We start from the raw sequence: 21,362 nt of genomic DNA, 5'->3' as shown, positions 1-21,362 counted from the left end.
GAGAGAGATTGGGGTATTCCCCACTCCCTCCCCACCAGACCACTGGCAACCATTATGTTCCTCCACCTGTGGTTAACCTCTGCTTTCATGACCACGTTCCTGCTGGGTTTTGATAACACCTCCACCTCCCCTCATACCTTCAGACCTCAAGGTGGTCCCCCTTCCTGCTGTTGATAATCCCAAGAGCTTTAACATCCCTTACTGGTTCTCTCTGTCTGTGGTCCTTTCATTAAGCTCTCTTCTGTTAAACCTACTTAATTTTTCAGGGCAAGAACTGAACTCGTTGTTTTCGAAATAGTTGTTATTAAGGTATAAATAACATGCAACACAATGCACCGAGTTTAAGTGTACAGTTTACACTTAAACTGACCATCATCCCCATCATACAGAAAGCTCTCATTTCTTCAGAAGCTCTGTATGTTCCCACCTCCTCAAAGCGACAACACCATTGTTTTCACCACAGATTAGTCCCGCCACTTTGTGAACTTCATATAAAAATGGAATCATGCAGGGACTTGCCTGGTGGTCCCCTGTACAGTAAGAACTCTTTTGCTAAATCTTCTTTCACTCATCATATCTTCAAGATTCATCCATGTGATTGAGTGCATCAATATTTACTTCCTCTAATTGATGAAGGGTATTCTATTGCATAAACGTAATACAGGTTGTTTTTCTATTCAGTCAATGGATGACATGTGGGTTGCTCCCAGTTTTTAGCTATTGTGACTAAAGGTGCTATGAAATTTGGGTATAAATCTTTTTGTGGACATTCACTTTTTTTTTTTTTTTTAATATACACCCAGGAGTGGAATTCTCTGTCTTTGGGGAGGTGTATTTTCACTTTATATGAAATAACCAAACAGTTCTCTAAAACAATAGTACCAATTAAACCTTTAGAGCATGCTATGTCTCCAAATCAGGCCAGGCCAAGCCAGGGCCTGAATAAGGACAAACTTGAAAATGTCATTCGGATTCGCTAGTAATATCCAATGAACTATTCTAAAAAAACGGTGGCAGGCGCAGTTCCTGAAGCAAGCAAAGCGCAGCTCCTCCTACAGGAGCCTCCTGTCCCCTCCCCACCGTTCTCAGCGATCACCAGGCGTCAGAAGGTCCCCTCCCGCCCAGACGTGTGAATTCTCACTCCTCAGCTTACCAGCTAGCTGTTAGAAGATGAACAGTTCAGTAAATTCATTTACACTTACACGTGAATGACTGTCAGGCCTTTTAGGGGAAAAGGAGTCTCACTAGTCAGTGCGTGTCACTCCTCGGAATGAGCTTGGCCAGTTAGTTTTCTTAAAAAAAAAAAAAAAAAATTCCACTCCAGGAGGACCCCAGCTGCAAAGTCAAGAAGCAGAGGACAGAGTTAGGCAGCCGACTTTTCCCGGTCCTCCTGGAGGGGCTAGGCCTCTCAAGACCGCGTCCCCCTTTCTCAGCGGGTCCCCAGGCAGGCGGGGATTCCCTGAAGCCGGTGCTCCGGTCTCCCGCCTCCTCAAGCCCTTCCCCTTCGTCCGGGAGGCGCCCTGGGAGCCTGCCGTCCGTCCGGCGCAGCCTCCTTTGGCACCGAGACCTCCAGGTGCCCAGCGCGAAGGCGGAGCCGGGCTGCCGCCGCCTCCCCGGCGCCGCCGACGAGACCCCCGGGAGTTTGGCCCCCGCGCTGCGGCTCCGGCGTCCCCAGCCTCCCAGGCCCGCCGCGCTCCCCCCTCTCTGCGTGCGCGGGGCTAAGCCTGCGACGCGCGAACACAGCGCAGCGCGCGGAGCCGAGGGGCGCGCGCCGGGCAGCGGCGCGGGCAGCGGGATCTCGGCGCGGTCGGAGCCCGCGCTCCAGCTGCGGGCCCACGGACGCCCGCACCATGGCTGCCGAGGGACCCGGCCCCGGCGCCCGGCTCTGGGCGGCGGCGCTGCTCCTTCTTGGCCTGCCGCGCCTCTCCACGCCGGCGAATGGTGAGTGTCCGTGGAGCGTCCACGAGGCGGCGGGCCCCGGGTGGCTCATAGGGTCTCGGTGGGGAAAGCGAAGCTCGCCTGGGCTGCCCCCTGGGACGAGCCCAGAGCATGGCCATCTGGGGCGAGAACGAGGCGAGCGGCCGTCCTGCCACCCTGCGTCCCCTCTCTCGGCTCCTCGAGTAGCCTCGAGCCGAAACGCGCCCCGGAGCCCCTCAACCACCCCTTCCTGCGGGGCGCGCGCCGGAGAAAGCCTGTGCTTTGATCTCACAGCCCTGCCGCTAGCTTTCCAAGATCTCCTTGAAAAGTCTGCAAAATGACATCACGTCTAGGGTGCCTGGAACCTCCGCTGCAGAGATACGATTTCCCACGTCTATTAAATGTGCTCCTATGCACCGCCGGTGATTACAGGACTCCCTCGTAGTTTTGGCTTGGTCCAGGGAGAGCTGAAAGATGAGAGGAAATCAGCTAGGCGAAAGAGAGGAGAATATACTGGGGAGAGACGACGGCACGTGCAAAGGCCCTGTGAATGGCAGGGGAAATGGGATAAATGATAGAGTGGCTAGAGTGCAAAGTTCAAGGTGAGGCTGTCCTTCCACAAGAAGCTGGAAAAACAGGTAAAAACCAGATTATTGCAGATTTTTGAGAATTGACCCATCTTTTTGTTCGTTTGTTGAACCTGAATTCAGCTTTCAGTACTTCTCTTAAATTAGCAGAATCACCACCTTAGATCAGTTCAGTTTCAAAAAGCTAATTTAGCTGTCTTTTGATTTTGAAACAAAATCCCTATTGATTTGTGCAGAAGGATATGATGAAAAAGAAGCCATGAGTTCTCACATCCATGAGGGATTTTTAGTAAATCAAGCTTGGGACAAGTTAGGTTGATGAAGTAAAAAAACCCTTGGCTGATTCAGGATGCTTTGTATATCTTAATATGTCATCACTATTTAGCAAACAAATTGGGTGAAAGGAGAAGATTTGACAAAAAAGAAGCACAGTGGTTAGGGAAAAGAGAAAGCCAGAGGAAAACCTCCAGGTATTATCTTAGAAGTTTTGTCTTAAGTGCCAGATTGTAGGACTCTTTGCTCATAATTAAGGTCAGTGTCTTATTTCTCCATATTCTCAGAGAGAGTGTGTGAGAAAAAAAAAAAAAAAAACAGTTAACTTTGAAAGCTTCTAGTGAACACTGTTAATTTTTAATTAAGATAAAATTCATGTACAATTTACCATTTTAAAATGCGCAATTCAAGTGTTTTTTAATATAGTCATTTTGTTTTACAACCATCACTACTCTCTAATTTCTGAGTATTTTCATCACCCCCAAAGAAATCCCGTCCCTATAAGCAGCCAAGCCACTCTTAGTTCTTTGCTGTAGTAGTTTTTGGCCTAACATAGAGTCATGAAAAATTAAGCTGATTTTAAAGAATGCAACTAGAATAAATTGGAGCTGGTACTAACTTTTGAACAATGTATACTATTGTACCCATTTTATTTCCTTTTAAAGAAATATCCTGCAATCCATGAGACTTTCATTTCACCCCATTATAAGTGCTTAAGTGGAATGCCAGATGGATATGGAGCCATATGGATATGGATATGGCTTGATTTGGGTCATAGAAAATTTAAGACAGAAATATCATCAGACAAGGAGAAAGCACCAAGCCTGGCTGTTGTTCAGTTGCTAAGTTGTGTCCGACTCGCTGCCACCCCATGGACTGAAGCACACCGGGCTCCTCTGTCCTTCCCTATCCTCCTTTTCTTGTTAACACTTGCCAGAAATGCCTCCATTTCTCCCTTTTCTCCTTTTCTTCTCCCTTCTTCCCCGATGGCGAACTATAGGTACCTTTGCTTTCAAGAAACTCCAGTTGCTGAGCTCCAACTTTAATAGCAGAGCCACTGAAGAAATTAGAATCTATTTATGAAAGGAATCTTTTCTTTACTAAATGTATGCTTAACTACCACCACTTTTCACACTCAGGGATTTGTGTTCTACAGGGATGGAAGGAGGAAGATGAAATGTGCAGCTAACCTGATGTGTTAGGACATTTGAAGAGAGAAGTTGGTGTTATTAGAAATTCCATAGGCCTATTAAAAAATAAGTCAAACTCAAACGACAAACATTTAGTTTTCCATTGGACTAATTAGATATGTATCTTATACATACAAGAGACCTGCTACTGTAATTTTAAAATACTTTTGAAACTGAAAAAAAATCTTCTCATTAACTGGATGCAGATTAACTGTGTTTGGGTAATGACTGCAGGAAAAGATCATTAATTCAACAAGTAATTTGAGTGTCTACCTTATGCTAGGTTACTACCCTTGCTGTTGAGGATAGAATGGCAAGGAGAAAAAGGTCCTTGTTATCAGGGAGCTTAAAATCCAACAGGGGAGGGACTTCCCTGGTGGCTAAGACTGCATGCTCCCATTGCAGGGTCCCAGGTTCAATCCCTCGTCAGGGAACTAGATCCCACGTGGTGCAACTAAAGATCCCTTGTGCTGCAAGGAAAAGATTCCACATGCTTCCGCTAAGCTGTGGCCCAGCAAAAGAAAAAAAATCCAGTGGGGGGAAGGGACTCATTAAGCAAATAATTATGTGAACAAAATGTGAAACTGCAGTTCTGATAAGATTAAAAGACAGAAGTACTATGACAGCATGTATTAGGAGATTTTTTCATTTGGTGTAGGAGGGTCTGCAAGATGAGCAAGAACTGACCAGGCAAAGGGGGGAAGAAGAGGGATCTGAATAGAAAACGATGTACAAAGAAACTGTGAGTCACAGAGGAAATGGGACATGTGATAAGAAACTGAGTTCTGGAGTCCAGAGCCCAAGGTAGAAGTAGTTTGAGATGATGCTAGGAGAATTGACAAGGGGCCGAGTTTTGTTTCAATCCGCAAACGGAAAGGAAACCACTGAATGGCTTCCAATAGTAGAGTGACTGATCAGGTTTGCATTTTTAGAAGCTCATCCTGAGAGCAGGAAGAATGGATAGGACCAGGGCAAGACTGGATGTGGAGAGACCATACAGGATGGTATTTCACTTGTCCAGGTGAGAGAGGCTGGAGGTGGAGAGAAGGCTGGGGTGAACAGAACGGGTCTGGACTGAAGAGAAAAATGTGAGTCATCATCTCAAGATGGTCTGTGAAATGATGTGTGTAAATGCAATCCTAGGGAAAGATTTTATAGCAAGATGACCTACTTTAGTTTCTCCACATATTCACTGAAGTATAAATACTGAACTAGTTCTAGTAGTTTTTTAGTGGATTCCTTAGGATTTTCTACATTCCAAGATTATGTCGTTTGCAGATACATTTTTCTTTTTTCCAGTCTGGATGCTTTTTATTTCATTTTCTTGCCTAATTGCCTTGGAGAGAACTGCCAGTACAGGGTTGAATAGACGTGGCAAGAGTGGATAATCCTTGTTGACAAGGATCATAGCAGAAGGCACTCAGCACTTCACCATCAAGTGTAATGTCAGCTATGGGATTGTTGTAGATGCTTTTATCAGGTTGAAGAAATTCCTCTTCATTCCTAGTTTGTTGAAAAGGTATTGAATTTTGTCAAGTACCTTTCTGTATCTATTGAGATGATCATGTAGTTTTTGTCCTTTATTCTACTGATAATGGTATTACGTTAATTGATTTGGGGGTATAAGTCAACCTTCCTGGGATAGATCCCACATAGTCAGAGTGTATAATTCTTTTTTTTTTTTTTAATTCTGCTGGACTTTGTTTGCTGGCATTTTTGTTGAGGATTTTTGTGTCTATATTTATGAGAGATAATGACCTGTAATTTTCTTTTCTTGTGTCTTTTGTCTGGGTTTGGCATTAGGGCAATGGTGGCCTCCTAGATCAAGTTGGGAGGTATTGCTCTCTGCTAATCTATTTTTCAGTTTTTGTATTCTAACCATTTTTTAAATTGAAGTATAGTTAATTTACAGTGTTGTATTAGTTTCAGGTATAGAGCAAAGTGATTCACTTTTTGATAGTCTTTTCTATTATAGGTTATTACACTATATTGAATATAGCTCCCTGTGTTACACAGTAGGTCTTTGTTGTTAATCTGTTTTATATATATTAATCCCAAACTCCTAATTTGTCTCCTCCCTCAAAAAGGATGAGGGCATCCTTTTTGGTAACCATATAAGTTTGTTTTCTGTGTCTGTGAGTCTACTTTTGTTTTGTAAATAAGCTCCTAGCACCAAGAGGACTCCTCCAGCAGTCTTCAGAATGAGGGGAGGGGGTATAGTTGACCCTTGTCCCCTCTTTCATCTTGAGAGGTGAGCGCCGCAGACTCTCAGAGCCACGTGTGCTTGTAGCAGAGCTGGAGCAGGGAAGCGAGGGCTGTCAGACTTCCTGCATCATGTGAACCCTTGGCTTTCACTTTTATCTCCGGGGTTTGACCATCAAAACCTGAGTCTAGTTTCATAGCCCTTTTTTTCCAGATACACAAATGCTACTGATACAAAAGTGTCTTGAGGGCGCATGCTTGCTTCTTCAGGTAGGACTATCAAGGATTAATATAGTTATTCAGGCCGTTTTCTGCATACTGGTACCAAGTCTGATGGAACTCCAGTCACCTACAGGTATGTTTACTGTGAGAAGTTTTTGCATTTCTTTTATTATAGCTTTTGCCTCCAAAGCTCGGCAGATTACTGTGTTTGTGGTAGTAATTTTGCAGTAGACGACTGCTAAGTTTCTTTGATTAAGATCAATAATTTATGGTAATTTTGCTGACGGAAGTGAAACGTGACATTTTAGGTGGGCTTTTTCTCCCTGCCTTTACCTTAGATTTGACAGGGTCTTGACTTGGTCCCTTCAGGAGGTTGCTGGGGGCCCCAGCACTCCCTCCTGCACCGTGGTTTTCTTGCCTAACGCTGTCCTTTTGCTTTCAGACTCAGCTTTCACCTCTCCTGAGTTCACGTCCTGTTCTACCCATCTCCCTATGTTTCTTGAGGCTTCTTGCGCGTAGATTGATGTAGTGCCGGCGGCCAGGGTGCAAGAGACGAGGCTACTGCTCTCTTGGCCGGTGGGGAGAAACGCAGCAAACACAAGCACACTCATCGTGGGAAGTGACGATGTCCTGAGACAGGAGGGAAGCAACCTGCTGGGTGTGAGGTCACCCTCCAGGGCCGGGCAGCAGAGGAAGGCAGAGCTGAGGCTGAATCAGGGCTTTGGACACCAAGTGACCTTACCCAGGGGAACCTAGGACACTTAGCCTTAGCGTATGCTGTTTGTAAAATGCCTTTTTATTTATTTTTATTCAGTATTTTGATTTTTATACAATTTTGAAGGTTACTTTCCATTTACAGGTGAGTGATCACACCATCATGGTTATCTGGGTCGTGAAGATCTTTTTGTATAGTTTTCTGTGTATTCTTGCCACCTCTTCTTAATACCTTCTGCTTCTGTTAGGTCCATACCATTTCTGTCCTTTATTGAGCCCATCTTTGCATGAAATGTTCTCTTGGTATCTCTGATTTCCTTGAGAGATCTCTAGTCTTTCCCATCCTGTGATTTTCCTGTATTTCTCTGCACTGATCACTGAGGAAGGCTTTCTTACCTCTCTTTGCTATTCTTTGGAACTCTGCATCCAGATGAGTATATCTTTCCTTTTCTGCTTTGCCTTTAGCTTCTCTTCTTTTCTCAGCTATTTGTAAGACCTCCTCAGACAACCATTTTGCCTTTTTGCATTTCTTTTTCTTTTTCTTGGGGATGGTCTTGATCACTGCCTCCTGTACAAACACAAACCTCCATCCATAGTTCTTCAAGCACTCTATCAGATCCAGTCCCTTGAATCTGTCGCTTCCACTGTATAATCGTAAGGGATTTAATTAAGGTCATACCTGAATGATCCACTGATTTCCCCTACTTTCTTCAATTTGGCAATAAGGAGTTCATGATCTGAGCCACAGTTAGCTCCCGGTCTTGTCTTTGCTTACTGTATAGAGCTTCCCCACCTTCGGCTGCAAAGAACATAATCAATCTGATTTTGGTATTGACCATCTAGTGATGTCCATGTATAGAGTCTTCTCTTGTGTTGCTGGAAGATTTTTTGCTATGACCAGTGTGTTCTCTTGGCAAAACTCTATTAGCCTCTGTCCAGCTTCATTCTGTACTCCAAGGCCAAACTTGCCTGTTATTCCAGGTATCTCTAAACTTCCTACTTTTGCATTCTAGTCCCCTATAATGAAAAGGACATCTTTTTTGGGTGTTAGTTCTAGAACGTCTTGTAGGTCTTCACAGAACCATTCAACTTCAGCTTCTTCAGCATTACTGGTTGGGGCATAGACTTGGATTACCGTGATATTGAATGGTTTGCCTTGGAAACGAACAGAGATCATTCTGTCATTTTGAGATCGCATCCAAGTACTTCATTTTGGACTCTTTTGTTGACCATGATGGCTACTCCATTTCTTCTAGGGGATTCCTGCCCGCAGTAGTAGATATAATGGTCATCTGAGTTAAATTCACCCATTCCAGTCCATTTTACTTCACTGATTCCTAAAATGTCAATGTTTACTCTTGCCATCTCCTGTGTGACCACTTCCAATTTACCTTGATTCATGGACTTAACTTTCCAGGTTCCTATGCAGTATTATTCTTTACAGCATTGAACTTTACTTCCATCACCAGTCACAGCCACAACTGGGTGTTGTTTTCACTTTGGCTGTGTCTCTTCATTCTTTCTGGAGTTAGTTCTCCACTGATCTCCAGTAGCATTCTGGGCACCTACTGACCTGGGGAGTTCATCTTGCAGTGTCATATCTTCTTGCCTGTCCATGTGTTCATGGGGTTCTCAAGGCAAGAATACTGAAATGGTTTGCATTCCCTTCTCCACTAGACCATGTTTTGTCCAGACATCCTGGAATGTGAAATCAAGTGGACCTTAGGAAGCACTACTACAAACATAGCTATTGAAGGTGATGGAATTTCAGCGGAGCTATTTCAAATCCTAAAATATGATGCTGTTAAAGTGCTGCACTCAATATACCAGCAAAGATAACTCTGCAGTGGCCACAGGATTGGGAAAGGTCAGTTTTCATTCCAATCCCAAAGAATGGCGATGCCAAAGAATGTTCAAACTCTCGCACATATTGCACTCATCTCACACGGTCGCAAAGTAATCCTCGAAGTCCTTCAAGTGAGGCTTCAGTAGTACGTGAACCAAGAACTTCCAGGTCTTCAAGCTGGATTTAGAAAATGCAGAGGAAACAGAGATCAAATTGCCAACATCCACTGGATCATAGAAAAAACAAGAGAGTTCCAGAAAAACATCTACTTCTGCTTTATTGACTGCACCAAAGCCTTTAACTGTGTGGATCACAACAAACTGTGGAAAATTCTTCAAGAGATGAATACCAGACCACCTGACCTGCCTCCTGAGAAATCTGTATGCAGGTCAAGAAGCAACAGTTAGAACCAGATATGGAACAATAGACTGGTTCCAAATTGGAAAAGGAGAACGTCAAGGCTGTATATTGTTACCCTGCTTATTTCACTTCTATGCAGAGTACATCATGCAGAACGCCAGTCTGGATGAAGCACAAGCTGGAATCAAGATTGCAGGGAGAAATATCAATAACCTCAGACACGCAGAAGACAGTACCATTATGGCAGAAAGTGAAGATGAACTAAAGAGTTTCTTGATGAAAGAGAAAGAGGAAAGTGAAAAAGTTGGCTTAAAACTCAACATTCAAAAAATTAAGATCATGGCATTTGGTTCCATCACTTCATGGCAAATAGATGGGGAAACAGTGAGAGAATTTATTTTCTTGGGCTCCAAAATCACTGAAGATGGTGACTGCAGCGATGAAATTAAAAGACACTTGCTCCTTGGAAGAAACACTATGACCAACCTAGACAGCATATTAAAAAGCAGGGATGTTACTATGCTGACAAAGATCCTCCTAGTCAAAGCTATGGTTTTTCCCATAGTCACGTATGGATGTGAGAGTTGGACTATAAAGAAAGCTGAGCGTAGAAGAATTGATGCTTTTGAACTCTGGTGCTGGAGAAGACTCTTGAGAGTCCCTTGGACTGCAAGGAGATCCAACCAGTCCATCCTAAAGGAGATCAGTCCTGGGTGTTCATTGGAAGGACTGATGCTAAAGCTGAAACTCCAATACTTTGGCCACCTGATGTGAAGAACTGACTCATTGGAAAAGACCCTGATGCTGGGAAAGATTGAAGGTGGGAGGAGAAGGGGATGACAAAGGATGAGATGGTTGAGTGGCATCATTGACTGGATGGACATGCGTTTGAGTGATCTCCGGGAGTTGGTGATGGACAAGAAGCCTGGAGTGCTGCAGTCCCTGGTCCTGCATTTACAGATGTTACAAAATACTGGCTATACTCCCTGTGTTGTGCAGCACATGCTTGAGCCTGTCTGACACTCAGTGGTTTGTGCCCCTCCCCGCACCTCCCCTCCCCCTTTCATCCCCCACTGCTTTGCTCTCTGTATCTGTGAATCTGCTTCTTTGTTGTTATATTCACCAGTTTTTTGTATTTCTTAGATGCCACATTTAAGTGATATTATACAGTGATATTGTCTTTGTCTGACATGTTTCCCTTAGCATAATGCATTCGGAGTCCACCCATGTTGCTGCAAATGGCAAAATTTCATTCTTTTTTATGGATGATTAGTATTCCGTTGTGTATATCTCTCTATCCATTCATCTACTGATATACAGTTAGGATGTTTCCTTGTCTTGGCAATGAAATTGCCAAGCATTGTAAATAATGCCTCCAAGCATCTTTTTAAATGGAAGATTTGAAGGACTTATCCAGATAAACATGCCAGCGCACTTAGTTAAATTTTTTTTTTAAGAGTGAAAAATTGTAATTGTCATCACTTGGTGCCAGGGATGAGTTCATTGTGGTAGTTGCTGTGCTTCAGTCTTTAAGCAAGTGGGAGAGACTACAGTCCTGACAGGTGTTTGCCCGGGGGGTGTCTGCTGAGGTTAAATTCCCTTGGATCCTGGAATCAGCCTGTGTCCGTGCTTGTCCTCACACAGGGAAGCTCTTCGTGCTGGAGTCTCAGAACGGCTCTCAGGGCCTGGCACTGGAGGCCGCGCGGCTTTCCTGCAGGAGCAGAGGTGCTCACCTGGTGTCTGCAGATGAGCTGCGGAGGGTGGTCCAGGACTGCGCCTTAGCAGTGTGCACCACGGGCTGGCTGGCGGACGGCACCCTAGGGTAAGTCAGGCCAGCTGGGGGCACTCTCCTTCCAACTCATCCCACTACCCCATCAGGGCTGATTTGGTGGCTCAATAATTGTTCTCTTGAGGCACCAGGATAGACAGAGGGCAGTGGGCTATGGCTTGCAGTTTATTTGCTGTTTTGAGTTCTCATATAAAAACATATCTCTGGAGTCCTGTTGCAGTCTTTTCCCCCTTGCTTTGTTATTTTGAATTGCCTTTTAGGTTACAAAAATAATACATGCTCATAAAAATTTCAGATAATTCATATCTATAAAGCACAAAGTGAGTTTCTCTCTTCTTCCCTATCTCCGAGTTAATGACCCTTAACTGTTTGACATATGTTCTTTATCTCTTTTTCTCTGTGGATGTTCATCTGCATCCATGAGAAAAGAGGAACACAGCATGGAGGTTTTAAAATATAATTACAAATTCTTTCACATTACTCCCATTGAGAAGTGGGGTCAGTGTCCCTTCCCTTTGTATTTTGTTTGTTTTTATATCACTCCTTATTTTTTGGGCCTCACCATGTGACCTGCGGGATCTTCATTCCCCACCCAGGGATCAAACCCTTGCCTCCTGCAGGAGAAGCACAGGTTCGTAACCACTGGACTGCCCGGAAAGTCCCAGTGTCCTCTACCTTGGAATGAGGGACAGCATAGAATCGCCTCAACCAGCAGAACACAGCAGGAGTGATACTCTGAGGCGAGGTCGGAAAAAGCCACTCTCTGATTTCTGGGGACACTCACTTTTGAGATGCTACCACTGAGAAGTCCTCGGAAGCCCAGGCCACATGGAAATGCCCTGTGTATGTACTCTCGCCAATAGCCCCAACTGATTTCCCAACCACTAGCAAGCATTAACTGCCTCTGGGTGATTCCAACCCCCGGCTATTGAGTGAGCCAGCCCAGCTCAGCCTTAGACATTGTATAGCAGAGGCAAGCCTTTCCCATCGTGCCCTATCTGAATTCCTGACCCTTGGGATCCCTGTGGAGAAATAAGTCTGTGGCTGACTAGGAGAAAACATCCCATTAGTGCTGCTAACTGCTCTGTTTATTAGTCATAAACAGAGAGGGCAGGAGCCGTTCCACTTTTCCCTTCATGCCACAGGAATGTGAGAGAACAAATGGGCTCCAAGAACTACTTGACCCTGAAGATGTCTGGCTGGGAATTAGCCATAGAAAACACACACAGCCATGCTGATTCACACCCCCAAAGGTGAAGCAGCAACTGGATAAAGAGAAAAATGAAGCCACCTCCAGAACTGTTCAGTGAGTCTGGAACCGTGACTATCTGCCTCCCATTTTACTTCCAACGTCCTAAATCAACAAAATATGCCCAGTGATAGTACATGTTTCCCTAGTGTAGTTAAGTACGGATACTTTGAATAACTCTGTTACTATCATTGAATCAGAGAATCAAGGTATTCAGAGATTCTAAAGAGCCAGCTTGGAGCCAGACTTACGTCTCCTAGGCATTGCAAATAGAAACGAAGTCACGGGAAAGGTTTATCTTCTCTGGGTTTGCTGTAGCGTGTTAAAACATATTACATAGTGGATCTCTACCTTGCTTAGATGATATTTCTTTATACAGTAATCATGCTTATTTGAAATATTTACTAAATGACATATTAACATAGTTTTCTGTGTTAATATTTCTGGAACCATGAAGTATCTGACCATGAGTAGTACATTTCACTGTGGGTCCATCTCCCCTCCCCACCAAAAACTATTAAATGCACAGTGCAAGGACTTCCCTGGAGGTCCAATGGTTAGGATTCCAAGCTCCTAATGTGGGGCCCTCAGGTTTGATCCCTGATCAAAGAACTAGATCCCAGATGCCGCAACTAATAAAATAAAAAATCCTGCATGCCACAATGAAGATCAAAGATCTCACATGTTACAATTAAGAGTTGGTGCAGCCAAATAAAATAAATAAATACATATTTTTTTAAAACTTCTCTAGAGGAAAATAATATTATCCTAGACAATTTATTTCTACAAACTATGTTAGCAAATAAAAGACTTGTCACATAGTATAAAATAACCAGTCACATGGGGAGGCACCAGTCACATGAGGTCAGTTTTCATTCCAATCCCAAAGAAAGGCAAGGCCGTAGAATGCTCAAGCTCCCACACAATTGCACTCATCTCACACGCTAGCAAAGTAAAGCTCAAAATCCTCCAAGGCAGGCTTCAACAGTACGTGAACCATGAACTTCCAGATGTTCAAGCTGGTTTTAGAAAAGGCAGAGGAACCAGAGATCAAATTGTCAACATCCGTTGGATCATTGAAAAAGCAAGAGAGTTCCAGAAAAACATCTATTTCTGCTTTATTGACTATGCCAAATCCTTTGACTGTGTGGATCACAACAAACTGTGGAAAATTCTTCAAGAAATGGGAATACCAGACCGCCTTACCTACCTCCTGAGAAATCTGTGTGTAGGTCAAAAAGCAACAGTTAGAACTGGACATGGAACAACAGACTGGTTCCTCATAGGAAAAGGAGTACATCAAGGCTGTATATTGTCACCCTGCTTATTTTACTTATATGCAGAATACATCATGAGAAACGCTGGACTGAATGAAGCACAAGCTGAAATCAAGATTGCCAGGAGAAATATCAATAACCTCAAATATGCAGATGACACCACTCTTACGGTAGAAAGTGAAGAACTAACGAACCTCTTGATGAAAGTAAAAGAGGAGAGTGAAGAGTTGGCTTAAAACTCAACATTCAGAAAACTAAGACCATGGCATCTGGTCCCATTATGACAAATAGATGAGCAAACAGTGGAAACAGTGACAAACTTCATTTTTGGGGGGCTCCAAAATCACTGCAGATGGTGACTGCAGCCATGAAATTAAAAGACCCTTACTCCTTGGAAGAAACACTATGACCAACCTAGATAGTATATTCAAAAGCAGGGACATTACTTTGCCGACTAAGGTCCGTCTAGTCAAGGCTATGGTTTTTCCAGGGGTCATGTATGGATGTGAGAGTTAGACTATAAAGAAAGCTGAGTGCCAAAGAACTGATGCTTTTGAACTGTGGTGTTGGAGAAGACTCTTGAGAGTCCCTTGGACTGCAAGGAGATCCAACCAGTACATCCTGGAGGAGATCAGTCCTGAATATTCACAGGAAGGACTGATGCTGAAGCTGAAACTCCAATACTTTGGCCACCTGATGTGAAGAACTGACTCATTTGAAGATCTTGATGCTGGGAACGATTGAAGGTGAGAGGAGAAGGGGATGACAGAGGATGAGATGGTTGGATGGCATCACCAAGTCAATGGACTTGAGTTTGAGTAAACTCCAGGAGGTGGTGATGGACAGGGAAGCCTGGCATGCTGCAGTCCATGGGGTAACAAAGAGTTGGACACGACTGAGTGACTGAACTGAGCTGGGGAGACAAGGCAACAATAATAAAAATAGCCAATAGAAATTCTAGATGTTAACATTGGTAGATGCAGACTTTAAAATAACTCTTTAAAATGCTCAAAATACAAAGGACAAAAAAGAGAATTTTGGCAGAAGACTGAAAACTATGAAAATAACCAAATAAAAACTCTAGAAATGAAAAATGCAATAGCTGAAATTAAGAACTTAATGGCCAAATCTAACAGCTGATTTTAAGAGTCAAAGAGAAAAGTAATGAACTGGAAGATATTTTAGAGGAAAATGTCCAGAATAAAGAACAGAAGAAAAGGGATGAAAATATAGAAGAAAGAGTACAAAGCAAAGAAGATGCATGTAACTGGAAATCCAAAAGGAGAAGAGAAATAAGATGAAGCAAAATTAATATGAGATTTAGCCACAATGGTGGAAAAATACTCACACCGATTTAAGAAGCCCTGCAAAGCCCAATCAGGATAAATAAGAGTTTCACAACCTGGAACAAGACAGTAAAACTGGTAAGGATCAAATATGAAGAAAAACGATTAAAAGTAATATGGAAAAGAAAGAGTACCTTCAAAGGAGCAGCAATAAAGTAACAGTGAAAGCCCAAAGACCACTGAATGATGCCTTCAAAGTGCTGAAAGAAAATACTACCAAACTAGAATTCTATACCCAGTGAAAAATCTTCAGAGAATAAAGGTAAAATAAAGAATTTTCAGACAGATATAAGTTGAGAGAATTGATTACATATGACCTGCACTAAATGAAACCCTGAAGCACGTTCTTCTGGCAGGAGGAAAATAATTGGAGGTGGCCAACTGGAGACGCAAGAAAGAATTGAGTGGTAAAAGTAAATATAGGGGTGAATTGAAATTACATACAGATGGTCCCATCGCTTCATGGGAAATAGATGGGGAAACACTGGAAATAGTGTCAGACTTTCTTATTTGGGCTCCAAAATCACTGCAGATGGTGACTGCAGCCATGAAATTAAAAGACGCTTACTCTTTGGAAGAAAAGTTATGACCAACCTAGATAGCATATTCAAAAGCAGAGACATTACTTTCCCAACAAAGGTCCATCTAGTCAAGGCTATGGTTTTCCAGTGGTCATGTATGGATGTGAGAGTTGGACTGTGAAGAAGGCTGAGCGCCGAAGAATTGATGCTTTTGAACTGTGGTGTTGGAGAAGACTCTTGAGAGTCCCTTGGACTGCAAGGAGATCCAACCAGTCCATTCTAAAGGAGATCAGCCCTGGGATTTCTTTGGAGGGAATGATGCTAAAGCTGAAACTCCAGTATTTTGGCCACCTCATGAAAAGAATTGACTCATTGGAAAAGACTCTGATGCTGGGAGGGATTGGGGGCAGGAGGAGAAGGGGACGACAGAGGATGAGATGGCTGGATGGCATCACTGACTCGATGGATGTGAATCTGAGTGAACTCTGGGAGTTGGTGATGGACAGAGAGGCCTGGCGTGCTGCGATTCATGGGGTCGCAAGGAGTCGGACACGACCGAGCGACTGAACTGAACTGAACAGATGGTCCCTGACTTATGGTGGTTCACCTTACAACTTTTTAACTTTATGATGGTAGGAAAGCATTATTCTTTCAATAGAAATGGTTCTTCAAGTTTTGAATTTTGATCTCTTTCTAGGCTAGTGAGATACTATCTGATACTTTTTTGTGATGCAGGGCAGTGTCAGTAAGCTGCAGCTCCCAGTCAGCTGTGCGATCATGAGACTAAAAAACTGATACGCTTACAGCCATTCCGTGGTGAGGCGACCATTCAGCTTTTTCACTTTCAACATCAGTTCAGTCACTCAGTCATGTCCAACTGTTTGTGACCCCATGAATCGCAGCACGCCAGGCCTCCCTGTCCATCACCATCTCCCGGAGTTCACTCAGACTCACGTCCATCGAGTCCGTGATACCATCCAGCCATCTCATCCTCTGTCGTCCCCTTCTCCTCCTGCCCCAAATCCCTCCCAGCATCAGGGTCTTTTTCAGTGAGTCAACTCTTCGCCATAGTATTGGAGTTTCAGCTTTATCCAGGACTGATCTCCTTTAGGATGGACTGGTTGAATCTCCTTGCAGTCCAAGGGACTCTCAAGAGTCTTCTCCAACATCACAGTTCAAAAGCATCAATTCTTTGGTGCTCAGCTTTCTTCACAGTCCAACTCTCACATCCATACATGACCACTGGAAAAACCACAGCCTTGACTAGATGGACCTTTGTTGGCAAAGTAATGTCTCTGCTTTTTAACATGCTATCTAGGTTGGTCATAACTTTCCTTTCAAGGAGTAAGCGTCTTTTAATTTCATGGCTACACACCATCTGCAGTGATTTTGGAGCCCCCCCCAAATAAAGTCTGACACTATTTCCATTGTTTCCCCATCTATTTCCCATGAAGTGATGGGACCAGATGCCATGGTCTTAGTTTTCTGAATGTTGAGCTTTAAGCCAACTTTTTCACTCTCCTCTTTCACTTTGATCAAGAGGGTCTTTAGTTCCTCTTCATTTTCTGCCATAAGGGTGGTGTCATCTGCATATCTGAGACCTACAAGACCTTTTAGAACTAACACCCAAAAAGAGGTCCTTTTCATTACAGAGGACTGGAATGCAAAAGTAGGAAGTCAAGAAACACCTGGAGTAACAGGCAGCTTTAGCCTCGGAGTACGGAATGAAGCAGGGCAAAGGCTAATAGAGTTTTGCCAAGAGAACACACTGGTCAAAGCAAACACCCTCTTCCAACAACACAAGAGAAGACTACACATGGACATCAGCAGATGGTCAACACCGAAATCAGATTGATTATATTCTTTGCAGCCAAAGATGGAGAAGCTCTATATAGTCAGCAAAAACACGACTGGGAGCTGACTGTGGCTCAGATCATGAACTCCTTATTGCCAAAGTCAGACTTATATTGAAGAGAGTAGGGAAAACCACTAGACCATTCAGGTATGACCTAAGTCAAATCCCTTATGATTATACAGTGGAAGTGAGAAATAGATTTAAGGGCCTAGATCTGATAGACAGAGTGCCTGATGAACTATGGATGGAGGTTCGTGACATTGTACAGGAGACAGGGATCAAGACCATCCCTATGGAAAAGAAATGCAAAAAAGCAAAATGGCTATCTGAGGAGGCCTTACAAATAGCTATGAAAAGAAGAGACACGAAAACCAAAGGAGAAAAGGAAGGATATAAGCATATGAATGCAGAGTTCCAAAGAAAAGCAAGAAGAGATAAGAAAGCCTTCCTCAGCAATCAATGCAAAGAAATAGAGGAAAACAACAGAATGGGAAAGACTAGAGATCTCTTCAAGAAAATTAGAGATACCAAGGGAACATTTCATGCAAAGATGGGCTTGATAAAGGACAGAAATGGTATGGACCTAACAGAAGCAGAAGATATTAAGAAGAGGTGGCAAGAATACACAGAAGAACTGTACAAAAAAAGATCTTCACTACCCAGATAATAACGATGGTGTGATTACTCATCTAGAGCCAGACATCCTGGAATGTGAAGTCAAGTGGACCTTAGAAAGCATCACTTTCAGCATAGCATTCAATAAATTACATGAGACATTCAATGCTTTATTGTAAAATAGACTGTTAGATGATCTTACCCAACTGTAGGCTAATGTAAATGTTTAGAGCATGTTTAAGGTAGCCTGGGCCAAGCTCTCGGAGAAGGCGATGGCCCCCCACTCCAGTACTCTTGGCTGGAAAATCCCATGGACGGAGGAGCGGGGTAGGCTGCAGTCCATGGGGTCGTGAAGCGTCGGACACGACTGAACGACTTCATTTTTACTTTTCACTTTCATGCATTGGAGAAGGAAATGGCAACCCACTCCAGTGTTCTTGCCAGGAGAATCCCAGGGACGGGACTGCCATCTATGGGGTCACAAAGTCGGACACGACTGAAGCGACTTAGCAGCAGTAGCAGCAGGCTAAGCTCTGATGTTCAGTAGGCTATGTGTATTATATGCAGTTTTTACTTACCATATTTTCAACATATTATATAACCCCCATTGTAAGTTGAGGAAGGTCTATAATTATATAAAGCAATAACAGTAATAATAAACACTAAAAAATGGCATATAAGTCAGGAAGTGTTTGAAGTATGTTAATACATTGTACTTTAAGTTGTGTTGTTGGGAAAGAGGGTAAAAGAAACATTAAATTTTAATAAATCAAAGAAGCATGTTATAACCTCTGGAGTAACCACTAAAATCATTCACCAAAAAATCACATATTGTATGATTCCATCTATATGAAATATCTAGAATAGACAAGTCTTTTTGAAATAGAAAGCAAATTAGTATTTGGTTAAGGTGGTAAGGGGAATGAATTGAAGGGAAATGGAAAGTAACCTAATGAGAATAAGGTTTCTTTGGGGATGACAAAAATGTTCTAAAATTGCAAGAATGGTTATGCAACTCTCTTCAAAAATTAAAAAAAAAGATTTATAAAAGGAAATGTAACTTCCAAACCAATACAGAAGAAGAGATTGCTGAAAAGGAATTCAAACAATCAAAATCTGGAAAAGAAAAGAGGAAGAAAGAATGGGCAGGACTAACAGAAATACGGCAGATTTAAATTCAAAGAGATATGTGATTAAATTAAGCAAATATGATGCTCTGATTAGAAAACAAGGACCATCACCTCCTAACCTGTTGGTGGGAATGTAAGTTAGTACAGCCACTCTGGAGAACAGTGTGGAGGTTCCTCAAAAAAGTAAAAACAAGAGCTGCCATATGATCTAGCAACCCCACTCCTGGGCATATATCCCCAGAAAACCATAATTTGAAAATCGCGATACACCCCAGTGTTCAGTGCAACACTGTTCACAGGAGTCAGGCCATGAATGCAATCTAAATGTCCGTCAACAGGGGAATGGGTAAAGAAGTGGGACATGTAGGCAATGAAATCCTACTCAGCATAAAAAAGAAACAGCACCTTTGGCAGCAATATGGGTGGACCTAGAGATGATCGTACTAAGTGACAAAGTCCAACAGAGGAAGACAAATTTCGTATGATGTCACTCATATGTGGAGTCTAATTTTAAAAAGATACAGACTTCCCTGGTGCTCCAGTGGTTAAGAATCTGCCTGCCAATGCAGGAGACATGGGTTCAATTCCTGGCCCAGGAAGATTCCAGATGCTGCAGGGCAACTGAGCCTGTGTGCCGCGCTACTGAGCCCACGTGCCGCAACCACGGATTCCACTCTCAAGAGCCTGTGCGCCACAAGGGGAGCCACTGCAATTAGACGCCCATATACTACAAACAGAGAGCGGCCCCACTCTCCACAGCTCGAGGAAGCCTGCACGCAGCAGCAAAGACCCAGTGCAGCCGAAGACAGATAAGCATTCTTAAAAGATACGAATGAACTTATTTACAAAACATAAACAGACCCAGCGGCAGCTCTTTCCTCCCTTTCTACCTCCATCACCCGTTCATCCACCTCTGTGCCAGATAGCTATTGATCAGGTTTCTGACACCTGAGGCTAATTTGTATTTCATATAAATGGCATCATACAGCATATGCTCTTTTTCTGACCCCTTTCACTCAAAAATTATTTTGATATTCATCTATATTTTATGTTATTAATGGTTCATTGTTTTTTTACTGCTAAATAATATTTGACTGCATCAAGTATGCTGCAATTTATTTATCCATACACTTCCTGATAGGCATTTGGCTTGTTTCCATTTTTGCTCTGTAACAAATAAGCCTGTTGTGAACATTTACGTACAAGCTTTTCTATGAACATGTGTTTTCATTTATGTTAGGAAGTACGTAGATGTGCTGTGTGTCTACATCATACGGCACAAATGAAAAAAGAAAAAGAAAACAAGAACCATCAGGTGGATTTTAAAAAATTCTATTTGTTGATTTAAGTGATGCCCCTAAACAAATCATGGGACAGAAATAAATTATAATGGAAATTTACATATATGTGGAAATGAATGATGTTAAAATATAACAGGGACTTCTCTGGCAGTCCAGTTGTTAAGACTCCATGCTCCTAATCCAGGGGGCATGGGTGCCATCCCTCTTGGAACTAAGGTCCTACATGCCACACAGTGTGGCCAAAAATTATACACACACACACACACACACACATATGTGCACACACATACATGGACACACATATATAGCACACCCAAACTCATGGGATGCTACTAGAACTATACCTGGAGGAAAATGCATTAAATGCTTTAACAAAAACATTAAATGCTTCTGTTGAAAAGGAAAGAGTCTGAAGGTTCAGGAACTAATAACAATCTATCTTAAGAAATCTGAAAAGAACAGCAAAACAAACCCATCCCCCCAAAAGAAGGGAGCTAATAAAGAGCAGGATTTTATGAAATAAAAAACAAGCATATACTGGAAGAGATCAGCAATGTATTTTACCTGAAACTTGAATCAATTTATGTGACCTGAACTCAAGCATCACCTACAACTTCCTGCTTTTAGACCGATCTCTGGGAAGAGTATTGATACTTTCAGCCAAAACTCCTGAATCAGAAAAATACTTGCTGATTCAGAGCTGATGGCAGAGGAGAGTTCTTTCCCGGTTTTGGTTAGCTCTCCTAACCCACTGTCGTCTTTGTTTCAGGACGACCGTGTGCAGCAAGGGGAGGGGTGAGCAGCAAGCCGTACGAGCTGTCGATGTGAGGGTTGAAAGCAGCCCGGTTCCTGGGGGTACCTACAACGCGCTGTGTATTAAGGATGAAGGTCAGTGCCGGAGCCTCTGCAAAGGTTTTGGAGGGTGTGCTTGTGGGGGTTGACCTTTCGGTTGTGTTCTATTAGAAGCC

The 21,362-nt window shown here is 43.0% G+C and overlaps 1 protein-coding gene across 1 annotated transcript in view; it reads left to right on the top strand.

Moving 5' to 3' along the window:
* The first annotated feature begins 1,337 nt into the window (after window positions 1-1,337).
* SUSD5 (sushi domain containing 5) overlaps window positions 1,338-21,362 on the top strand; it is a 45,363-nt gene continuing 25,338 nt past the window's right edge. The window contains exons 1-3 of the mRNA XM_004018573.6: window positions 1,338-1,941; window positions 10,956-11,133; window positions 21,164-21,282. Coding sequence (XP_004018622.2) covers window positions 1,851-1,941; window positions 10,956-11,133; window positions 21,164-21,282 — 388 coding nt within the window. The 5' untranslated portion in view covers window positions 1,338-1,850. The remainder of the gene's footprint in view (window positions 1,942-10,955; window positions 11,134-21,163; window positions 21,283-21,362) is intronic.

This window comes from Ovis aries, chromosome 19 (genome assembly GCF_016772045.2).
Source record: "Ovis aries strain OAR_USU_Benz2616 breed Rambouillet chromosome 19, ARS-UI_Ramb_v3.0, whole genome shotgun sequence".
Classification (NCBI taxonomy): domain Eukaryota; kingdom Metazoa; phylum Chordata; class Mammalia; order Artiodactyla; family Bovidae; genus Ovis; species Ovis aries.
This window is presented reverse-complemented; position numbering and strand designations above follow the sequence as displayed.